General features: G+C 31.6%; 1 protein-coding gene across 2 annotated transcripts in view; it reads right to left on the reverse strand.

The window, feature by feature from the left end:
- Window positions 1-754: 754 nt before the first annotated feature.
- Window positions 755-20,914, reverse strand: part of LOC145690326 (protein phosphatase 1 regulatory subunit 14B) — a 413,214-nt gene continuing 393,054 nt past the window's right edge. For both annotated transcript variants that reach the window (XM_081765111.1, XM_081765112.1), the window contains exon 5: window positions 755-4,355. In XM_081765111.1, the coding sequence (XP_081621237.1) occupies window positions 4,314-4,355 (42 nt within the window). In that variant the 3' untranslated portion in view covers window positions 755-4,313. The remainder of the gene's footprint in view (window positions 4,356-20,914) is intronic.

The following is a 20,914-nucleotide window of genomic DNA, read 5'->3' on the forward strand; positions in this document are numbered from 1 at the left end:
TAGAAGTGTCACTCCTAGATGGCAGCATAATAAATGGCTGTTACTCTTATTCTGTGTACTGTTCACTTCAGTATCTGTAGATTTTTGTGAGAGTTTCTAATTTGTTTCATTTAAGAGAGAGATTTAATCCTAACAGGTGAGCACAAAATGACCCCCCCCCCTCCTTGGCAGTCCACGTTACAAAAAAAAAAAAAAAAAAAAAAAAAAAAACCTAGGCAGTGCGAGAGTTAAGACAGTGCATAATGCATTTTCGCGATCCAAGCACTAAAAGAAACTGAGCATCATAGATTTATTTTATTTGGATGCGATTATTTGTCATATGTTTATTTATTCACAATTTATTTTATTTATTTATTATATAAAATTTATTTATTTACAACATTTCAGTCCATTATTTTCACTTGCACTTTTATTTTATTATTTATTTATTTATTTATTTATTCCCATGTTAGTTTAGGAAGTAACACAATCTTTTGACCAAAAAGCACAGAAGTTCTTAGCCACAGGACTTTGCCGAAAAAAAAAATCTAACAAAAACAAAATGACAGATTATGGAACAAAAAATGGTGCATATGTGGCTTCATAATGTTATTTTCGAATAACAATAAACACTTTTTAGACAACCTGGTATATTTTCTTGAACAGAATATTGAGGTGTCACTATCTTCTTCTGTTCACCAATATGAATGATTACTTCCTTGTATTAATCAATAAGAATTATTTTAAAAAGGACAAATAAAATAATATAAAAGTATTTTTTTGATTCTTTCTTCGTATTTTATTTTACTTTCACATGGTACATACAAAGACATGATAACACTACAGACAACACACTATGGATTCAACCATTGGATACAAATTAAAGATTACTATTATTTAAGAAAAAAATAATAAACACAAGATTAAAAATTAATAACTACCTGTACAATACAGATAAACGCCAGATATTAACATAAAATCTTCTTGGCAAGACACATGATTTTTTTTTTAATTATTCATAGTTTATATATATGTTTTTAATATACGTAGCCAGAAAAAAGAAACGAAAAATTCGTTCCTGACTCGTTTCTTTTCATTTGTAATAATATAACACAATGAAAGATCTTCCTATATATGTTATCCAGTATGTAATGTATATATGTATATACATGTGTGTGTGTGTGTGTTTCTGTGAGTGTATAAAATGGTCAACAAATGCGATCTGACATGTTTAGTCTTCCTTTAATTTTAATGTGCTAGTCATGGATAAGTAAGGCTCAAACGTTTCATTAAAAACTTTTTTTTTAATCCTTGTTAGCAAAGAATCTGCAATACTATTCTTAATTAATATGTTTTTTTTTATTTTCTGATTGTTTTACTTATTTTAATCCTTGTCCGGCAGTAAGCATCAAGCATATATATATATATATATATATATATATATATATATATATATATATATATATATATACAAAAAAAGATCGTTTTAGAGGAAAAATGCGTGGTTAGTTTTAAGCTATTGCTGCCAAAACCAGAAGCTCTAGTGTTAAAATTTCTTTTTAGTAGTTCCAGTATCAATGCATGTGATACAACAACAAGAACAAATCACAAGCAAGTAAATATGTTTCCAACAAATTATTACGGTGTAAGATAACATGACATAGCAGCATATTACTAAACACGATTCATTTCATTGACAGTGTAATTTAATAATAGTCCTTGACGACTTTGCTATCTCACAAGTGAATACAGTGTTCGAGCCTTTACTTATCCCTAACCAATAACACCCTATATTTCCTACCCGAAATTTCCACCTTCCTTTAAAAAAAATAAACACAATATGCACTGAGATCAACGATAAAAAATAATAAACAAAGTGAATCGAATTTTGTTAAGGGAGGGAACCAAACTAATACCGTCACATTTATATTATTTAATTAATAAAACGATTAATTTATTGTTAATAATATCTTTAAGACATTTAAAAACAGAAAGAGGAAAAACACTTCATACATTCATTCATACTTCACAATATTGGCAGCAAAAGTCAAATGAGTGTTACATGTATATATATTTGTCTAAGTAAATATATATATGTGTGTGTGTGTGTTTATTTCTAATACTTTTCAACAACCTAAGAATAGTTTCTTCTTTAAATCAGGCAGTTATGTGCTTTGTATAGTTTTTTTTTGTTTTCTCAGTTTAAAAATTCTTTTAAAGCTCGGAACATAGTTTTTTGAATAAAAAGATTTAACATATAGAGTATGTAGCATAACGAACAACTATGCATGCTGGAGCACAGACTTATAACACGCTACAAATTGATTCTGTTTCATTAGGCCTAACATAGTCTACGAAGATCGAGAAAAAAATATATATCTAATGGATACAATCAGCACATAAAACCCGCAAGTTGAGCTTTCTTTTTACTATAGTTTTCTGCTTCTTTCTAATAATCTCGGTTCAAAACTTATACAATTAACAATAATACCTGAGCCAATGTATTAATGCAAAATACACTGACTTACATTATATCAATACTTATGTCTATACCTTACAACAAAAATTTATTACAAAACGTTCTCATTTTCTGCAATTTCTCTTAGTTTAGTTTTCGAAATATATAACCAGTTGCTACTTAGAGTGTTCAACACAAATGTATTATTATTATTATTCACTATTACATGAACTCGCAACAATAAACAAAATTCTACCAACAATGTACATTCAACAAGTTATTTATAGAATCGAGACAGACAGAGAGATAGAGAATCACAAATTCCAAAGCTAGATAAAACATTTGCTTTTCTTTGTATTTGCTACTTCTTCCTTTCATTTTGAAGAAGCATTAGGTCAATGTTGTTGTGACATCATCAAATCCTACTCTTATGTGAGTGTAAGAGCAATTTGCAAGTACTTAAGTTTATCAGGTCGCAGTTGAGTAACTGTTGAAAAAAGGGACTCGAAATAATAGTAATTTATCTATTTTATTTTATAAAAGATAATATTACTACAATTTTTGTTATGTTCTACTGCAAAAGACTTAAATTATACACGTTTCAGAGACATACATACATATATATATATATATATATATATATATATATATATATATATATATATATATATATATATATATATATATTAATAAAGGAAAAATGAGAATATATTTAAAAGTTGTATTGAATTACGAGCATAATTAAAAACAAATATTTCAATTCAAGATCTAACAAATCTGCTTTATTCTAGAATCATATATGAAAAAGAAACTTTCTGATAAGGTAATTAAAATTTAAATTGAACTTCGAAAGTCGTCGTTAGTTAACACAGTAATTTCAGATTCAGAAATAGAACAGAACATGAGAAGTTACAAATTAAAAAACACTTTTATACATTTATGGATAAATGGAAGATACTTAATTTGACTTCTAAAGAAAATATAGGTTATATTGTTTGAAAAAAAAAAAAAAAGAAGAAGAAGAAGAAGAGAATTTGAGTACAAATTTAAATATCGTCTGCAAGGAATAATGGTCCCTCTATGAAAAAGAAAAATGGTCTATCGAAAAACTGCGTAATCTCTTAATAAGCACATCATAAATTATACCTTTTCAATATTTTTTTCTCCTCAACAACAAATTTTTAAAAAGCATTACAAAGATAGTCAATACAGAATTTTTTTTAAAAAAGCAGGATTTGTATTTAAAGGAAAGGACGGTTTGGTACACAATATGTTAATTACGGAATAAAACAACTCCCTACGACAGGAAACGGCATCTATTTGTTGTATCTATATGTGGTAATTTTTTCTTTTCTTTTAAAAAACAAGAATTGTTAATTTTTTCGGACTAGCTACATTTTTTTCGACTACCCACACCATTCTCAAACTAAAAAATAAAGAACTTTAAAAAAATTCTCGCGTAATAAGTTCTTAACACAACACAAATTAAATATGTGCAACTTTTATGTATATAATATATGTATTTGTAGAATATATATTATCTACTCACATGATATTTTAGCTGCAAGAGTCTTTAGAAACACCATATTTTTTTAAAAAAAATCCAACAAGATCTTTAAAGAAAACCCTTGCAGCAGCTCACCTTTTCTAATTTTTGTAAACAAAGAAATCGTCACAATTTTTTATTATCATTTTTAGGAGCATTCCCTCCCCTATAACATATTAGAAAAAAAAGAACTTATTTTCTTCCGGTTGTTTTGTTGTTGTTGTTTTTCAAAACAAACAATTCTTTGAATATGGACGTCAATGAGTGTATATCCCTGACGCTCTCATGTGTTTTCGTTTCTCTCCAACAGATGGCACGGGTTGGTGTTCTTCATAGAGTCTTAGCTCGTTCCAGTAAATCTTCAACAAATTTCTGAAACAAGAAACATTTCAATAAATTTTCAAAAATTATGGAAAGTATTATTATTATTATTATCATTATCATTATTATTATTATTATTATTATTATTATTATTATTATTATTATTATTATTATTATTATTATTATTTATGTATGAAACATTCATTTATTAAAAAAAAAATACACAACCATGACCAAAATCTTGGATACGCGCACGGTCTTATCTCTGTATCTAGAAGTATTTTTTAAATGATTAAATATGTATAAATCTACGTATTGATAAATGTCGATGTATATGAAAAGTAAAATAGTTAACATTTACCTATAGTCATATTTATGTAGCCTGAAGGGCTCTCTAGTTGAGTTTTTGAGTGAATAAATATTAATTACATATCTACGCTTACACTCTAACATAATATCGCAATTTACCTGCAACTTTTATTTTTGATGCAGATCAAAAATTTTGTTGAAATATTGGAATTCGTAATTACATAATATCAAAATAATTTGTATTCTTACTGTGATTATGTCGCAACGAATGTCAAAAATATTCTAATAATACTGTACCTTATTAAATCCAAGACAAGGTTTCTTTCTAAGTCGTAATTTATTTCGTTCTCAAAAATATTGAGTCGTTTTGCTTTGGCGACATATGATGTGGAGCTTTTATTTACTAAAGAGAACCTCGCCTACCGTTTTAGCCTTGAATATTCGTAGATTCAGTCGACCCTTCCAGTGAGAAAGATTACCGATTTGATTTTTATAGTATGTTCTGGAAATATACCCAGTATGCGCTGAAGATGTAACTCTTTAAAAGCCTTTGTTAAAAAAATGGGGTTGTCTTGGATTCAGAAATATACGATATATCTAGTCACCTGCTCATGTGTAAAACGAATATTTAGTGGTCGTTGCTATACCAGTTATTTAGCACTGTGTGTTCATTTATTGTACATTTAGGTCAAAGACTCAAAGTATAAACGAAATATTTCAAAAGAAGAAAATGGAATTTTGTATCGAACAAAGAATTCATCATCTACATACTTTTAGATTTTTTCTTTAAAAACTGTACTGGAGAGTAACACGAAAATCTGCAATAAACTATGATATAAACTATTCTGAAATATATAATTAGAAAACTTCTTTTTTATTATTTTTAAAATAATAAAATAATGTGATATGGTCATAATGATCACGATAAAATATGATCAATCTACTTTTTTAAAATTTTTTCTTAATTTCTTGAAAACACGAAATGCACAAATTATAACGAAGTTAACAAACTAAGTAATGGAAAATATCGAAAGAATTTGACAAGTAATGAAATCGAAAAGAATGATGTTCGCAACGTATCTTAGCGATATGATTTTCCTGATGCTTTTGAAAGATGTAATTAATGACACTACAACACTAAAACAGGTGATAAGTTTTGAGTACCAAATATGGTATTATACATGAATATATGAAGTGTACGGAAGAAGCAAAACAAAGGAAGATAATAGTGAAAGGTATTTACGACGCAATATATAAATAAATAAATAAATAAATAAATAAATATACGTTGTAGGTTACTTAACAAAAGTAAAGAAGATTTATCAAACGTTTTGTAAACTGTTGTCTAGTCTACAATAGGAAACGTGAAATCGACACTAGAAAAACTAAGACATGATCGAGTCATAGATATGCTAATATAAAGAAGGAATAAAGAAAGCATACTATTTCATTTTTTTTTAACGAAGAACTTTCTCAAAGAATAATCAAAGAGAGACGGAGTTTCTTTTCTTTTTTTTTTAAAAAAAAAAAAAAGTAAAAGAAAACATATAGTCAACTTTAAACCACATGATAGCACGTCGAGAGCGAAAAAACATACTATGAGCAAGCCTGAAGAAATGAAGCCTGTGCTATGAAGTGTTGTTAAATCTTTAGGTTAAAGAATCAAAAAACTTTTTTTGTGTGCGTGTGTGTGTATTTTTACCACTTTATTTCTGAGTTTCAACGAAAGTATTCTTTTAAAACTATTTCCTACTTTTTACTTATGCAGTACTACAACCTGATTCATTTCATGACTTGATTCCTGAATGTGTTTCGATAAACCAGAAGTATTGTTTGTGGCATTTCCAACATATTTCTTCATTCGGTGATGTATACATCATCTGTGATCGTGCATCGTAATTGATTCATGTGTTTTATACTTATGACTGACAGGAGTATTAGAACCGGGACTAAAGAATATGTTAGGGACGAGAGGAACAATACTTGTAGTATATCTAAACATCTACAAGATTCATAAGGTACTAAAGTGGTACTTCATAAATCAAGAACATACTATTCAAATGAAGAACACCCACAAATAATACAGGTACAAATTGCGAGCGATGATAAAAGTCAACATATAACAAAAATAAAATAAAAAGCTTCAATAATTCAGTTTTTGATAGAGTGTTTTTGCATGTGATACCTACTTCGACTTTTTTTTTTAATCCTTTTCACCTTCCCACATGTTTTTACCTTTATAACCTTTCTCAAATGTAAGTAAGTGGAAGGTAAGGACCATGTTTCTCGAAAGTACTACTTAATTTTTGGAACCTTTGCGATGAGTATGAAACTTTCTACTTTATTTTTGTTTTTTTATACCTAGAAATAATGTTTGTAAAATTAAATGCAGAACAAGGTTGCTTATAAAAAAACTGGGATTTCAAGCTCAGAAATTTTGTTATAAAACAAATGACAAAATTCACAATGGTTTGATACTATAAAACAAGGAATACACATACCATCAGACTCTTTCCGCGTATTCAAGGTCATTCACGGCATTATTTTAGTTTCTGACGTATCACTATGTATATGGTATTGAGTTGGTTGGAGGGGGCTATACCCCTTTTATTTTACCTAATCCCATCTTATCTTGCTAATCCTTTGAGAATGTCCTTCGATAAAGAATGATACAAAAATTTTTCTCTATGGTATCCTCAATCATTTATACATCAATTGTTTATATATATTTTTAACGAATAACTTAAAAAATGAACATCCTCGAAAAATAGAACATTTTTAGAGAGTGGAGCCAGACAGTACTTGCAAAATGCAAGTAGATAAACTAATAACGGTTTCCAGACCATCTCATACAAGGGAGAAATCTAGGTGCATACTGTCATATTTGTCACACTAAATTTCTGCACTACTAAAGTTTTTCAATACAAGAATTACTTTATTTAACAGCATTTCCTAGATATCTACCTCACTTTCTAAATTTTTTGATAAGCTTCATTGTCTTTAAATTGATTACTAAAATTCAAAAAAGTGTGAGTGAGCTCAGTAAATAATAATTCTCATTTTGGAAGCTTGATAGATTAAGTTTTGTTTTGATTTGGGATCGTAAAGGTGTTCTTTTGGTGGATGTCAAATGGCACTACGATCAATGCAAATCATTGTGATTTCCACCTTTTCCCTAAGCTGTAAGAGTTTCTGGGCGGTAAACGTTGTGGAAGTGCTGAAGAGTCGGAGAATCCAGTTACCACTTGGCTTAATGATCTATCAGAAGAAGAGTATAACATGGGAATTCTGAAGCTCGTGAACAGATACAATAAATGTTTCAATGAAGGTGGTGATTATGTAGAGAAGTGACGGAAGCTTCGGGTACGTAACAGAAGTGTTTTCTCCTATACATATTATGTTTTTTATCTTGTATAACTAAACGGTCTTTATTTGCTGGATGACCCTCGTACCTATACACCATAATATTTCATACTATGTTCGCATGTGTAGGAAGCTCATCAACGTCTACCACCGGATAGATTCTATCAGTCGTGATTTAATGAAATTTCCTCATTTCACTACTTCCAGACCCAAATTTGATGGCCAATTACTCAACAACCAATAGTATGCATACCATAATATTTCATGTACGTACTAAGCTACAGGAGGGTCTATTACTTGCCAAATTTGGTCAAAATCAGATTAGTATCGTCGATAGTGTACCACCCAAACTCGAATGGCCAATAACTCAGGAATCAAAGAACTGCACACCATACCAAGTCAGGTCAAATTCGAACGAATTTCGTTGATCGCATAAGATTTTTTTTTAAAATTTACTTACTTTTTTTAATCAAGTGAACGTAAAATAGCACAATAGTTCAAAGTAAAGTTAGTGCAGCTGTGTCCATGAAGTTTAATGGACATACTGAAGTTGTAATTTATCGGACTTGTAATAACCGATATTCTGGTGAAGTTTTTGACTATTAATATAGTAAATTAAACATTTAATATGCCCTATGAAGCTCTCATCGGTAGAGCATATCTGTAGCTTACATTGAACTACTGTGCCATTTTTGAAAAAAAAAAAAAAAAAAGTTCCAAGATTATATATATATATATATATATATATATGAATGGATCCTGGATTTTCTGACGGAAGATGCACCAATAACTACCGAGATAAAAGTGACATGTGATAGTTCTTTATCCCTGACAATGCTGATACATAGAATGGATGAGAATGGCGGTATGTTACAGAGGGGTCACAAGCGGCATATAAAAAAAAAAGTTCCTCTCTCCTGGTTTCTGTTTCCTTCCCTACTTGAAAAATGTTATATTGTTTTGCTTGGTGAATACTTTTCCTTCAACCTACAGAAAATCGACTTAAACTATTGCTTTGCAACACTCGGCTTTCTTTTAAGCCCCAAGCGGAAACATGATGACAAAGTTTCGGAAAGTGTTGCTAAACTAGCCATATATATACATATATATATATATATATATATATATATATATATATATATATATATATATATATATATATATATATATATACATACATATATGTATGTATATACATGTATGTATATATATATATATATGTATGTATGTATATATATATATATATATACATATATATATATATACATACATACATATATATATATATACATACATACATACATACATACATATATGTATGTATATATATATATATATATATATATATATATATATATATATATATATACATATATACATATATATATATATACATATATACATACATATATATACATATATACATACATATACAGACTGTTCCATAATTCGTGTTATTTTCTACAGCGCTGGGAGAAGATGAAGTTTATACATTATTAATGTAAAATTTGGCACTCTTATTGAGAAATATCTGAATTTTTCGAATTTCTAAAGAAAATAAGAGAAAATTGCTGCTTAGCCCCCCTTTCAAGGGTGTAAACACGAAAGTTCATTTTCCTTATGGGAGATTCAATGTTAAATTTTAGAAGCAGTTTTCTCCAGTAATTATTCGTGAAGATTTCGGAGCAAATGAGTTGCATTTGTTACAAAATGCAAAAACACTCATTTACAAAGCTAGTAAAGCCGTCTCGAACATTATTTTGCGAAGGTCCCCTTTTGGGGGCCAAGGGGCGTAAAAAGGTGGTGGGTGATATGTTACCAAAATCTCAAAATTTATTTTCGGAATGCCAGTAAGCGTGAGATTAATTACAAATGTCACAGAATTAATGCTCCAATGTCCTTACATGTAAGAGTGACTGATAATGGGGCTACAGCCCCCTTTCAAAAATAAAAAAAATCACCATAAATATCCTTAGTAGGGACACACGAGAAGAAGGTATTTTATTAAAAATTAATGCAAAATTAGGCGTCATTGTATCAAAAGAGTATGCGTTTTTCAAATATGGAATGTTATTTTGATAACGCACCGCCTTAGGGGGCCACAGGGGGCGAAGCACTCGATGATGGATATTTATAAAAATTCTAAATTTTGTTCCCGAAATGCCAGTGAGCATCAGATTTTTCACTACTGTCACAGAATTAATATTCTAATACTTCTTGCATGTGCCGGTGACTTATATGGGGCTATAGCCCCCTCTAAAAAAATCACCATAAATATCCTTTGTAGAGACATACGAAAAGAAGGTACTTTTTGTCAATTAATGTGTAATTTGGCGTCGTTCTAGCACAAAGGTATGAGTTTTTCACATCTGAAATGTTATTTTAGTAACCACTGCCTTAGGGAGGCACAGGAGGCGAAGCATCAGATGATAGACCTTTATAAAAATTCCAAATTTTGTTCCGGAAATGCTAGTGAGGGTCAGATTAATCACAAATGTCACAGAATTAATATTCCGACTCCTTGCATGTGTCAGTGACTGATATGGGGCTACAGCCTCCCTTCCAAAAATCATATTAAAAATTCACCATAAATATCCTTAGCAGGAACATACCGGAAGAAACTATTCTTTTTTTAATCAATTAAGTTAAATTTGGTGTTATTGTGCTAAAAAGGTATGTCTTTTAATATGGGATGTTACTTTGGCACCGCACCGCCTTAGGGGGCAAAGGGGGCGAAACATAAAATGATGAATGATTATAAAAATTCCAAATTTTATTCTGGAAATGCCAGTGAGCATCAGATTAATCATAAATTTCGCAGGATTAATATTCCGATGTTTTTTGCATGTGGCAGTGATTGATATGGGGCTACAGCCCCCTTCCAAAAAATCACATAAAAATTAGCCATAAATATTTTAGCAGGGACATCCAAGAAACCATTATTTCTTGTCAAATTAATGTAAAATATTTTGTTATCTTAGTAAAAAGGTACGCGTTTTTGAAATATAGAATGTTATTTTGGTGACACCGGATTAGGAGGGCACAGGGCGCGCAGCATAAGCATTTGAATCTTTATAAAAAAAATATCCAAATTTTATTCTGGAGGTGTGAATGAGTATCAGATTAATCACAAATGACACAGAATTAAGATTCCGATGCTCCTTGCATGTGCCAGTGATTGATGTGGGGCTACAGCCCCCTTCCACAAATCACGATAAATATCCTTAACAGGGACACACCGGAAGAAGCTATTTTTTAAATCAAGTAATGTGAAATTTGGCGCTGGCTTTTTTTTTTAATTCGGTATAATTTTGATAACGCACCACCTTTAGCGGCAAATGGGGCGAAGCATAAGATTGTGGATCTTTATGAAAATTCCAAATTTTATTTTGAAAATGCTAATGAGCGTGAGATTAGTCACAAATGTCACAGAATTAATATTCCGATGCTCTTTGCATGTCCCAGTGACTTATATGGGCTACAGCCGCCTTCCAAAAATCACAAAAATTCACAATAAATATGTCATAATTAATATGTAAGTTGTCATTGTTGCAAAACAAAAAAAAAATATACAATAAACCTGGAAATTACTGTAAATGAATAACTTCTGTCAGTGTAACTGATTGTGCATATAGCTTTGTTGTTATGGTGTCACTGGAATATAGTCAAAGAATTTTATATTTTTAAAAATCAATCAGGGCTGTTTTTATAACAGAAAATCTCACACACAAATCACCTACGTATTTTCTACGCACTTAAGCAGAACCATCTCGAAATAGAACACAAAATGACAATGGAAAACGTAGCAGGAAAAAAAATCTTAATGAAAAGTAAGATCTTAAAAATTAAAAGTGAGCTTTAAGTTTCAATATTGTTTGCTTTATTCGTAAAAAGAAAAAGCATGTATTTTCATTACTTCTTACACAATAACCGTATTATCCAACTTTCCATATAACAACTTACTCGTATGTACTGCAGACGTAATACACACGGACACACGGTTGTAGTAGAAACAAATGTTTCCCGAGGAATAAGAATCAGTTGTCCTTTGTTAAAAACAATTCTTTTTGGCTCTACTATCACTAATTGTTTAAAAATATCATTAACCTAAGTGTAAAACCCATAAAATCAACTTACTTTTATTCGGCATGCCCTCCTGAATGAGCAAGACATAAATTAATGCGATTTGCTAAAGAAACTGTGAACACCTTCTCCAACATATTTGGAGTGATCATCTCTATACTGTGGACAATCCTCTGTTTCAAGTCCTCTACACTGTTACATGATTTTTGGTAGACAATTTGTTTTAGGAATCCCCACAAGAAAAAATCGCATGGTGTAAGATCCGGACTTCTTGGTGGCCATTCGACACTTGACCCCATCGAAATAATCCGTTCCCCAAATTTCTCTCTCAAAAGATTTATAGTCGTATTTGAGCGATGCGCTGGCGCTCCATCTTGTATAAACCATAATTCATCACTTTGACCTAAATTTAAACGATCAAGTTCAGCAAATACTTTTTCTCTTAGTAGCTTTTGGTATGATGACGTTGTTACATTTTCATCAAAAAAGAAAGGTCCTATCACCTCAGTCGCAGTTATACCACACCAAACCATTATTCCTCGTTTGTCCATTGACACTTCTGATCGCACGTTCGGCTGTATCGATGACCAATATCTTGCATGTGATGAGAACACAAAACCACTTAAGAAGAATTTTGCTTCATCGGAAAACATCACTTGAAATAAGAACATAGGGTTTTCATTTAACTTCTCGATAAACCAGTCACAGAAATAAACACGATCACCATAATCACTTGCACACAATTCAGAAACCATTCGGACCTTGTATGGTTTTACCTTCAAGTTTCTTAAAATTCTTTGTAGCGTAGTTTTCTTAATATTTAAGCCTAAGCTTCGACGAGCAAGGGATTTCCGCGGTGAACTAGTAACAGATAACAACACCTGTCTTTTTGTTTCTTCTGTAGATACACTTGGAGATCTTCCTGCACTTTTTCTAGATGCAAGATGGGCAGTGTGAAAACAATTGCTGCGGAACTGTGTGCACAAACGGTGAATTTGCATATCGTGTACTTTTAATCCGAGTTCTTTAACTATACGGGATCTTGTTGCTCTTGCAGATTTTTCTGATAAAATGTACCATTCAATTACATTACAACGCTGATCCTGAGTTAAAGACTGCATGATCGAAGGATACTACAGTATGAATGCACTCTTAAAGTATACTGGAAACGACAAGTAATTATCAAATGATTAAGCCAGTCTATCCCCGAGATTCACCTAGTATGTAATGTCCATTTCCGAAGAAGTCAATCTAACCCAAGTGTTGATTACAAACACGAAATCCTATTGAACTGTCAACACGTTAACTCGTAAATCGTTGGTGTATTGCGATAAGAAAAGGTCTGAAACTGTTGTCAGCACACATGAACAAGAAGTTGAGTCAGGAATTAGAGGGTGTTTTATAAACAAAAGTTTGTTGACATTGCTTAAAATCAGCTTACAGTGGGACGCCAACAAATGATTCGGACGTGTTCCAGTGCTTCTTAAACACACATCTCTTAGCATGGAATTCTGAATAGGCCAGAGAGAAGCATGGAAGATAATAAAACAAAGTGGTGTGGTTCTTTAAATGATTTTGGGACCGGGAAGGGGGAATTGAATCACTAAAGTGGTCGCTGGCACATGGAGGTAGCTTCTAAGCATTAATTTTGGTATATTTCCAAATATTTTGACACTCACGGGAAGTAACGAAAAGTTTGAATTTTTCTTACTGCCTATCTTCCCCAATTTGGAGGTTTGGCGTAATAAAACTAGAAACGCATGTATGAAAGGGGAGGAAGAAGAGGAATGCTATCATATTTTCTATCTAAAACTGCTAATTTACAGCAAAATTCGTATAAATATAGAGCAAACTGCTTTCCGCATTTTACATTAAAACTCCAGTTAGGCCAATCAAATTTTGAGTTGACGCCACTAAAAGAGATCAATATATGACCATTATCATATTGTCGCTTTAGCTCTTTTCCTAAACAAACATTTTTCGACAATAATGCCAAATTTCACTTTAATAATGAAGAATATTTACCTTCTGCCAGTAGGTCTTTGCGTATAAGGAGATTCATCATAAATTTCTATTGTTTTATGAAAGGGGATTGTAGCCTAATATCAGTCACTGGTACAGTCCGCAGCAAAAAAACCTGCAACATGAGCATCTATGTTTATTGTGAAACGACGAAGTCTTTTGCTCCAAAATAAGTGTGCAGGGGAGGACGCCGACGTTTCTCCTGGCGTGATTCATGCCACTTAGACGTTATGTTGATTCCCTGTGCTGTTAGTCGTAGTTTAATAATAAACTTACATGCTCATGTTGCAGGTTCTTTGCTGCGGATTGTACATGGAAATAGCATAGGAGCATTAATTCTGTGCGCCTTGCAATTAATTTCATGCTCATTCGCACTACCAAAATAAAATTTGGATTTTTTTATACTTCTGCCCCTGTGCCCTCCAAAGCCAAAAATTACCAACCGCGCCCTTTGTCCCCTGTTATCAAAATAACATTTCAGATTTGGAAAATACATAACTTTTTATTACAATAACGCCAAATTTCACTTAATCGACCAATAGAAAAAATCTTCTTCTGGTATGTCCCTGTTACGGATATTTATCGTGATTTTTGGTGATTTGTGGAAGGTGGCTGTAGCACAACATCAATCACTGGCACATGCAAGGAGCATTAGAATATTAATTCTGTGACAGTGGTGAAAAATCTGACGCTCACTGGCATTTCCGGAACAAAATTTAGAATTTTTATAAATATCCATCATCCGAGTGTTTCGCCCCCTGTGGCCCCCTAAGGCGGTGCGTTATCAAAATAACATTCCAGATTTGAAAAACGCATACTCTTTTGATACAATGACACCTAATTTTACATTAATTAAAAAAATACCTTCTTCTCGTGTGTCCCTACTAAGGATATTTATGGTGATTTTTCTTATTTTTGAAAGGGGGATATAGCCCCATATAAGTCACTGGCACATGCAAGGAGCATTAGAATATTAATTCTGTGACAGTGGTGAAAAATCTGACGCTCACTGGCATTTCCGGAACAAAATTTAGAATTTTTATAAATATCCATCATCGAGTGCTTCTCCCCCTGTGGCCCCCTAAGGCGGTGCGTTATCAAAATAACATTCCAGATTTCAAAAACGCATACTCATTTGATACAATGACGTCAAATTTCACATTAATTAACAAAAATACCTTCTTCTCGTATGTCCCTACTAAGGATTTTTATGGTGATTTTTTTTATTTTTGAAAGGGGGCTGTAGCCCCATTATCAGTCACTCTTACATGTAAGGACATTGGAGCATTAATTCTGTGATTTGTAATTAATCTCACGCTTACTGGCATTCCGAAAATAAATTTTGGGATTTTGGTAACATATCACCCACCACCTTTTTACGGCCCTTGCCTCCCAAAAGGGGGACCTTCGCAAAATAATGTTTGAGACGGCTTTACTAGCTTTGTGAATAAGTGTTTTTGCATTTTGTAACAAATGCAACTCATTTGCTCCGAAATCTTTACGAATAATTATTGGAGAAAACTGCTTCTAAAATTTAACATTGAATCTCCCATAAGGAAAATGAACTTTCGTGTTTACCCCCCTAAAAGGGGAGCTAAACAGCAATTTTCTCTTATTTTCTTTAGAAATTCGAAAAATTCAGATATTTCTCAATAAGAGTGCCAAATTTTACATTAATAGTGTATAAACTTCATCTTCTCCCAGCGCTGTAGAAAATAACACGAATTATGGAACAGTCTGTATATACATATATACATACATATATATACATATATACATACATATATATATATACATATATACATACATATATATATATACATATATACATACATATATATATATACATATATACATACATATATATATATACATATATACATACATATATATATATACATATATACATACATATATATACATACATACATACATATATATACATATATACATACATATATACATACATATATACATACATATATACATACATATATATATATATATATATATATATATATATATATATATATATATATATATATATATATATATATATATATATATATATATATATATATATATATATATATATATATATACACAAGGGGGGAACCCAAAAGAAACCGGATTGAAAGAGCGCTGCCGTTCCTAAGCGTAGTAGAGAGTTCTCCTGCTAGGTGGGTCTAGTAGAGACCTTCCCAGATCAGTTGGCTAAGCGACGTCTGCGTAGGAGGTTAACGTTTGATCGTATTATTGTTTTTCTCAACTGTTCTCGTTTACCGCCTGCGAAATCGTTATGGCAGATTCAAAATAACAAGGAGTGTGTTCGCGTCCTACTTGGAAAATCGGAAACGAAAACTTACCAAATGCTTCAACAGGCTTTCAAGAAGGATACTATGAACCGCACACGTTTTTGAGTGGTGTGGGCTCTAAGTGTGGTGAGATGAGTGTTGAAGATCATGCTCGTTCTGGGTGCTCTTCATCATTTCGAAACGACGAAAACCTCGAACAAATCTGCCCCAAAATCAGCGAGGATCGTAGTTTCATGATCGATGAATTAACAGGCAGGAGTGAGTTGGAGCTCGTGCCAGCGTGAGGTTTTGCAAATGAAACATGTTGCCTCTAAATTTGTTTCTCGCCTGCTCACACAGCATCAAATCATTCGTCTGAATTTGAGTTAGGACTTAAAAAATCAGATTGAAAATGATCCAAACTTTTTCACCAACATGATGATATTTTCCGAGAATTAAACAAAATCTAAAAGGAAAGTGTTTTGATGATGTAGAGGCTGTAAAAAGAACTTTGCAGAGAGCATTGGACGATATAAAAGTTCCAGAGTTCCAGAGGTGCTTTAAACAGTGGGAAAGATGATGGGAGAAATGAATCGCATTTAATGCAGAGTACTTTGAAGGAGACAAAGAATTTTGTGAAAAAAATGTAATAAATTATTTTTTTAGAACGAAAGTCCGGTTCTTTTAGGTCCTCCCTAAATAAGTTGTATTTATTTTTCAAGCAACCCTCGTATGTGCGAGAGCACTTCTTAGAATCAGGGTGCACCCCAATCCCCTCCCCCTCATATTATATATATATATATATATATATATATATATATATATATATATATATATATATATATATATATATATATATAAAAATGGAAAGTGTTATGGCCCGTGCTAAATCGACTCTCATAATTCTTTTACTCCTGTTCTTTTCATTAAACTGTCCAGATGGCCATTTATCAACTTTTGGCTGCACGTGAGCGTTGCCCAACAAATACACTTTTTATATCTAAATAATATGAGACAAAAGTTTACTTTGCTCTTGAGACACATAACAGCTAACAGATACAGAATCGAGATACGCCCAAGAACTAGTAATGTGTCTATATCTCGCGAGGAGGAAAGAGTAATTGAAGGTGTGGTTTCATTCACTTGACTGAAGGAAAAATCGAGTACAGATTCCATATACTATTTACTTTCAATATTCCATTTCAAACAGATCTTTGCATATACAGTACATGTGAAAAATATGTTATCAAGTCAGTTGAGTGAAACTAAAACTGGCACTTTTATCTAAACACGATTGTCGCAGCATATTACTTTTACTTTTCCCTGGCTTTTCAGACATTTTATTAAAAAAAAAAAAAAAAAAAAGTTACCATGTTAAAAGTTAATTTTTACCGGTTACCATGAATCGGTCAGTATCAAATATGGAAGTAGATACGAATAAAGAAGAACAGCTGACTAGTTTTCGGAACCTGGATAGTATTATTGGTGAGGGCATGAAGTGTGGACGTGAAATATAAGTAAGGATAGGAATAGCAATAAATAGATTTAGGCAAGAGAAAACCCCTTGAATAAAGGAGTTAAGAAATTGATTGATATAATGTTTATATACAGCCAATCATTGAATATTGTACTCTATGGGGCAGAAATCTCATGGACACTACACAAAGCAACGAAGAAAGACTGAAGACAACCTAAATATGAGTGTGAAGTACAATAAAGAAAACAATAATGGAGAACGTAATAACGGAGGATGATGAGTTAGCTGGGTCGAGCGGAAAAACAAATGTGTCACGAACAGTAGGAGAGAAAAGGACAAATATTAAATTAGTTAGAAATAGGAAGAGAAATTGGTTGAAAAGGGCGCATATCATGAAGAACATTCTACAATGCACGGTGGCAGGAAAAAGAGGGAGACTACCAAAGAGATTAGCAGCTGATGGACGGTACGAAAACAGAAAATTACAACCTTCAAAATGAAGAAGTTAAGCTGAGGGCCATGGTGGATGGAAAATTTTGAGTTTGTGCCAACTGACCTGTCACTAATGGAAGAATATCTACGATGGTGATGATGACAACACCTATAAATTCATATGAAATTCCTTTCGATTATTTCATTTCCGTGTCAAATATACTGGAAATGTATCCTTAATTTATCTTTCAATACTTCTGTCTAATGATTTAATTACATGATTTATTTTTTTCTCCACTGGCTGAAAACAACAACTCCAAATATTAAAAAGAAATTTTACTAAGCAGAAAAGGATAATAGCTAATAATCTTTTTTTTTAAAAAAAAAAACTATTTTTATCGTTAAAAAAATGTATCTCACGAAAAATCTGCATTCTCTCGAAATTTCTTTCTTTGCATGTAGACATAAATGTATTCACTCAGACAATAAATGTCGTGCAGTAAGTTTGTGCCAGAGGAGTTTAAAAACATTCAACATGCTTCTTTTAAACAGAGTCGATCTGCAAGATGCTGTACAAAGTTTTGTATTTGTTCGTGTCAGTGTAAAACAAATAATATGCTAAAGTATCGAGTTCTTTATTTGAGAAATCGAAGAATGGCGATGCCTTACAAGTATTGAACATTTCAAGAACCCATTCCTAGTAACAAAACTTATATTTTCTGACAGGTGAATTGGTATGTACTCAAACATACAAAGGAATTCTATGTTTTCTATAGCTTCGGCAAATAAAATAGGAACGACAGGATCAGTCGAAAAATCGGATATACTAAGAAAAATCCTGAACATTATCGTTATTTTCAGGCACCAGCTTATTAAAATTTTCATTAAGTGGTGAAGAGTTTAGGAAAGACAGCTTGAGATAGTCAAGAGGCTAACGATTTGTACTAATTTCTTTACACAGTGAAAACAGGATACTCGCACCTAGCATCAAACTTCAGGGGAAGGAAACCAATGTTCCGTAGACCAATGTTTTGGACCAATATTCAGTACAATTTTCAGGGGTGGGGAAAGTTGAAGGAAATTTTTTTTCCTCTCTTTGACTGGAGATAAAGTATGTTCACATAAAAATATAGAATTTATATCTTTTTTCTAAATATATTTTTAGTGTTTGTAAAATTATTCGCGTAAGTACTAAAATATGCGTTATTTGAGTACTTTTCTTCTGCTCTTATTTGAATATTCGTTTTCTATATTCGAATAAATTAATTGTTTCTCGAATAATTGCTCCTTATCCGAATAACTGAAATGAAAAATAATATATTTAAGTTTTAGTTCCACGATTATGTTTTATAAGCTAAAGGAGACGATTTAAAGCCCGATGAAAATGAATAAAATATTCGATGGAAGGAAAGTGTGGGAGGAAACTATAAAATTCCGAGAAAACCCACGAACACGATGCTGTCAACAAACTCACTAGGCCTTGGATCGAACAAGGAGCCCCTAGCATCCGAGGTGAACGCTCCATTACTGAGCAACCGTGCGCCTCTTTACCCAAATAACAATTTGAACAATTATTCTTTATTCGTATAATTATTCGAACACTTATTATTTAACTAAATAATTATTAGAACGATTATTCTTTATTTCAACAACTATTCTTTATCCAAATAATTATTCGAACAAATATTCTTTTTTCAAACAATTATTCAAAAGACTATACGAATAAACATTGGAATAATCATTCGAACGATTATTATTTACCCAAGTAATTATTCGAACGATTATTATTTATCCAAGTAATTATTCGAACGATTATTATTTATCAAAGTAATTATTCGAACGATTATTATTTATCCAAGTAATTATTCGAACGATTATTATTTATCCAAGTAATTATTCGAACAACTATTTTTGATCCAAATAAATATTCGAACGATTGCCCTTGATCCAAATAAATATACGAACGATTATCCTTGATCCAAATAAATATACGAACGATTATTCTTTACCCGAATAATTATTCGAACAACTATTCTTTATCCAAATTATTTTTGAAAGATTATTCTTTAACGGAATAATTATTCGAAGTTATTCAGATAACGAATATTCAGCTTTTAACAGCGCTAATGTTTATATACTCTATTTCAAATTGTTCTTATTTAATAAGACCGAAGTATCGCCAACTTCTTCATTTAAACATATCATATAATGTTTCAGATGCAAAATTATATTTCTGTTACTAGATTAACGACATTATCAATCATACTGAACAGTAATTCAAAACATACAGTGGTGCTCTTTGTAACTAACATTGTTCTCTTTCCCTCTGAAGTTTGCTAGTGATATCTGAAGTTTTTGTGTTTGTCTTTTTCAATGCTATTCTGGGCCCAGGCTCCTGTGGCCCGTGCGTAAATACGGACTTAAAAGACAGTCCTTTCAGACATTTGTAAGTCATGTTTTATTGCTTGATGTTTTCCTGATTATAAATTAATATGTTAGTTTATCAAGTACCGCTTTCGATCTTTTCATATGATGGGAATGAATAATGGTTATTAACGCACGCATTTATAGCCAATAAATCATTACTTGATTAAACAGTTAATAAATAACTAATTATCGTTCATTTACCG

This window comes from Thermobia domestica, chromosome 7 (assembly GCF_964235325.1).
Source record: "Thermobia domestica chromosome 7, izTheDome1.hap1.1, whole genome shotgun sequence".
In the NCBI taxonomy this organism is placed as follows: domain Eukaryota; kingdom Metazoa; phylum Arthropoda; class Insecta; order Zygentoma; family Lepismatidae; genus Thermobia; species Thermobia domestica.